This window comes from Phaethon aethereus, assembly GCF_964289735.1.
Source record: "Phaethon aethereus genome assembly, contig: HAP1_SCAFFOLD_169, whole genome shotgun sequence".
Lineage (NCBI taxonomy): Eukaryota > Metazoa > Chordata > Aves > Phaethontiformes > Phaethontidae > Phaethon > Phaethon aethereus.
In genome coordinates, this window is record NW_028114203.1 from 306610 (window position 1) to 309962 (window position 3353).

General features: G+C 55.3%; 1 protein-coding gene across 1 annotated transcript; it reads right to left on the reverse strand.

Annotated features, from left to right (window-relative positions):
• Positions 1-277: 277 nt before the first annotated feature.
• Positions 278-2183, reverse strand: LOC309416182 (olfactory receptor 10AG1-like; the record flags this gene model as incomplete). Its single annotated transcript, XM_082015756.1, is given in 4 exon segments — positions 278-447; positions 451-1098; positions 1101-1221; positions 2146-2183. Coding segments are annotated over 4 exon segments (972 nt in total). The 3' UTR covers positions 278-282.
• Between the last annotated feature and the right edge of the window lie 1170 nt (positions 2184-3353).

The following is a 3353-nucleotide window of genomic DNA, read 5'->3' on the forward strand; positions in this document are numbered from 1 at the left end:
GACTATTTCCCTTTAACATGACGTTGGTCAGACACAGCTTGAAGTCGCTATTTGCATTAAACTACTCAGGAGCACTGAAGATGCTCTGGAGTACAAAGACGTCATGGTGGGGCGTGACATAACAGGAGCGCATCTGGACACCTCTTCCCTTCCTGAGGAGGATGAACGCCAGGCTGGACGTGTGGTTTTGTTTGAACAAATACGGGATGCCTTTGTTCAGGCAACCACGTACCCCAGTGGGACTGTTGGTACACTTGGGACTATTTTACATACCCTGTAGTATCACTTTGTCCATAGGAGTCTCTTCAAGGCAATTCTCACTTCCTTATTCCTCAGGCTATAGATGACAGGGTTAAACATGGGGGGCACAACTGTGTAAAACAGGGCAAGGTATTTGTCGGTGTCTACAGAATCCCTCAAGCGTTGCTTTAAGTAGACAACTGTGGCCTAGCCATAGAAGAGCATCACCACCCCGAGGTGTGAAGAGCAGGTGGAAAAGGCTTTGTGTCTTCCCAGAGCTGAAGGTATTTTCAGAATTGCCATGATAATTTTCATGTAAAAAATAACTATTAAGGAGAAGGGAAGGATTGCAAATACCGGGATGATTGTGGACAGCGTCACTTGGTTCCAGAAAGTGTCTGCACAGGCCACTTCCAGCAGAGGGGGCACATCACAGAAAAAGTGATGAATGTCATGGGATGCACAGAAGGGCAAAGTGAACACCTGGTAGGCCTGTCCTACTTGCACAGGTACGACAGCCGCCCACAACCCCAGCACCAGTCTGATGCAGAGACCCCTGCTCACGGTGAAGGTATGGTGCAGGGGGTTACATATGGCTATGTAGCGGTCGCAGGCCATGGCAGCCAGGAGAAGGCATTCCATGCTGCCCAGCAAAACCAGGAAATACAGCTGGGCAGCACAGCCAAGGAAGGAGATCCTGCCATCTTCTGTCAGGAAACCCACCAGCATTTCTGGCAGAGTGACTGATGTGTAGCAGATCTCCAGGAGGGACAAGTTCCCCAGGAAGAAATACATGCGGCTGTGGAGGCTTGAGTCCACCACCGTGATGAGTGCAATCAAGCTGTTCCCTGTGAGGACCGGACCACGAGGTAGATGACCAGGAACACTGTGAAGCACAAGCCCTGCAGGCTGGAGTGGTCAGAAAATCCCAGAAGAATGAATCCAGATGCAGCAGTGTGATTCTCCAATAGGGCACTGTCCCTATACAGAGCAATGCAAACAACAGGCTCTTAGACGCTGCTGATGGCCTGCCCACCATCACACACACTTCAAGCCTAGCAAAAGGCTACAAACACCAGCATACACGTGATTGCAGGAGTAGGTGAGCTTGACCAAGATATGCACGAATGCTTGGAAATCTCACATGGGTTCCTTGCTGCAGGGAGATTTATAAAGAGAAGAAAGGACAGACTCCTTGAGCTTGGGTGACTGGGGTTTGTCATGTGGATAAAGAAACTACCCGGTTTTAAACTGCAAGAGGGTAGATTCAGGCTGGATCTAAGGAAGACATTTTTTGCCATGAGGTGGTGAAACACTGGCACAGGTTGCCCAGAGAGGTGGTAAGATGCCCCATCCCTGGGAACATTCCAGGTCAGGATGGATGGGGCTCTGATCAACCTGCTTTAGTTGAAGAGGTCCCTGCTCACTGCAGGGGGTTTGGACTAGATGACCTTTAAAGATCCCATCCAACTCAAACCGTTCTATGATTCTATGATTCAAAGAGATGGAGATGGAAAAATCCACGCTGGCCTGCTGACAGAGAGAGACTGTAGGAGTAGGAAAGAGGGGCAAGAGGGAAAGTAAAGGGAGAGGTAGGATGACAGAGAATGAGAGAGACTTGGAGAAAAGAGAAAGGGGAGGCTGAGAGCAGAGCATGGTAACAGAGAAGGGAAAGGGAAGCGGGAAAAAAAAATTACGCAGAGGGGGCAGGGAGGGACTGGGACACAGAAGAGGGGTGATGTGACCCCAGGGACCCAGCACTCACCAGAGCTCCTGCTCTCTGCCCTGCCAGGCAAATTGTACAGAGTTCAGGCACCTCTCTCTGTCTGCCCCTTCCTCCCATCCTCTGCTGTAGCTCCACTCACTTGACTGTCCTCCACCAAAGAGAACACGTTGGTGCCTTACAGCTCGTACGACGTGAGGCTGCCTGCATGCACAGCCATGCACACACACCCACTACATGGCCGTACTGTGCTTTTCCTCACTTATGCAGACCCCGCGGTGCACGTTGGAGGTCTGGTCTGCTGAGGACTACTGAGAGGGACCCTTCCTCACCTGGAGAGGCCGGCTGGCTCTTGTCTGCATCTGGAGGCAGTAGCTGCTGGGATCCCCTTCATTTCATTCTCCAGCTGCTTCCCCTTCTGCTGGGCTCTTCAGCTTCAGCTGCGGTAGCTCCTCTCCAGAGGCAGGAAGTGGCACGTCGCCAGGAGAGCAAGGCCAGAGACAGCCCACGCAAACCCGAGCCAGATGCAGGCTGAGAGGCCCCGGCCCTCAGGGCAGCCCCACAGCCGCTGGAGCAGAGACTGTGCCTCCAAGGCCAAGATGGCCACCCAGCAGCCCTGGGCCCAGGACTACAGCTCCCGGCATGCCCTGGGGCACGCCCTCCTGCTGCCTGCCCCTGCACCCCGCCCCCCGGCCAGGCCCTGCCCCCTGCATCCCCATGGCTGCCTGCCCAGGGCTGTTCAGGCCCAGGCCCAGGCCCAGGCCTAGACCCAGACCCAGGCCCAGGGGGAGCTGGGCAGAGGAGGAGAGGGGCACAGAGCGGCAGAGAGGGCTGGGGCAGGGCAGTGGGGTGTCTGGAAAGGGACGGGAGACGGACTGAGGGACGAGGAGAATGGGGGGGAGCTGGGCAGGCAGTGGAGGAAGGAGAACCGGTGGTGAGGAGGAGGCGGCACAGGGATGGAGCGGGAAAGAGCTGGAGGGGAAGGGGACAGGGAGGTGTGGGAGGAAAAGAGTGGTAAGCAGCAGGACAGAGGGCCAGCGAGAGAAGAAGAAGGGCAGGAAGGAGGACAGAGGGACGGACTGACAGAGGCCGAGTGAGGCAGCGGGACAGGGGACAGAGAGAGCAAAGGCAGCAGGAGAGCGGAGTGCGAGAGAAATGGGCCAGGGAGCAGGAGAGAGGGACAGCGGGGGAAGGGTGAGAGGGAAAAGGAAGGGGAGAGAGAAAGGGGGAGGCCGGGACAGAGAGCAGGACAGAGAGCAAGGGGAGGACGGGAAAGAATGCAGAGAGACTGAGAAACAGAGGGATGTGGATGAGGACAAGGGGATGGAGAAGGGCAGAACAGCGGTGGCCTCCAGGATTTGTCCTCTTTTTACGCCTGCTGGTTAAAGAC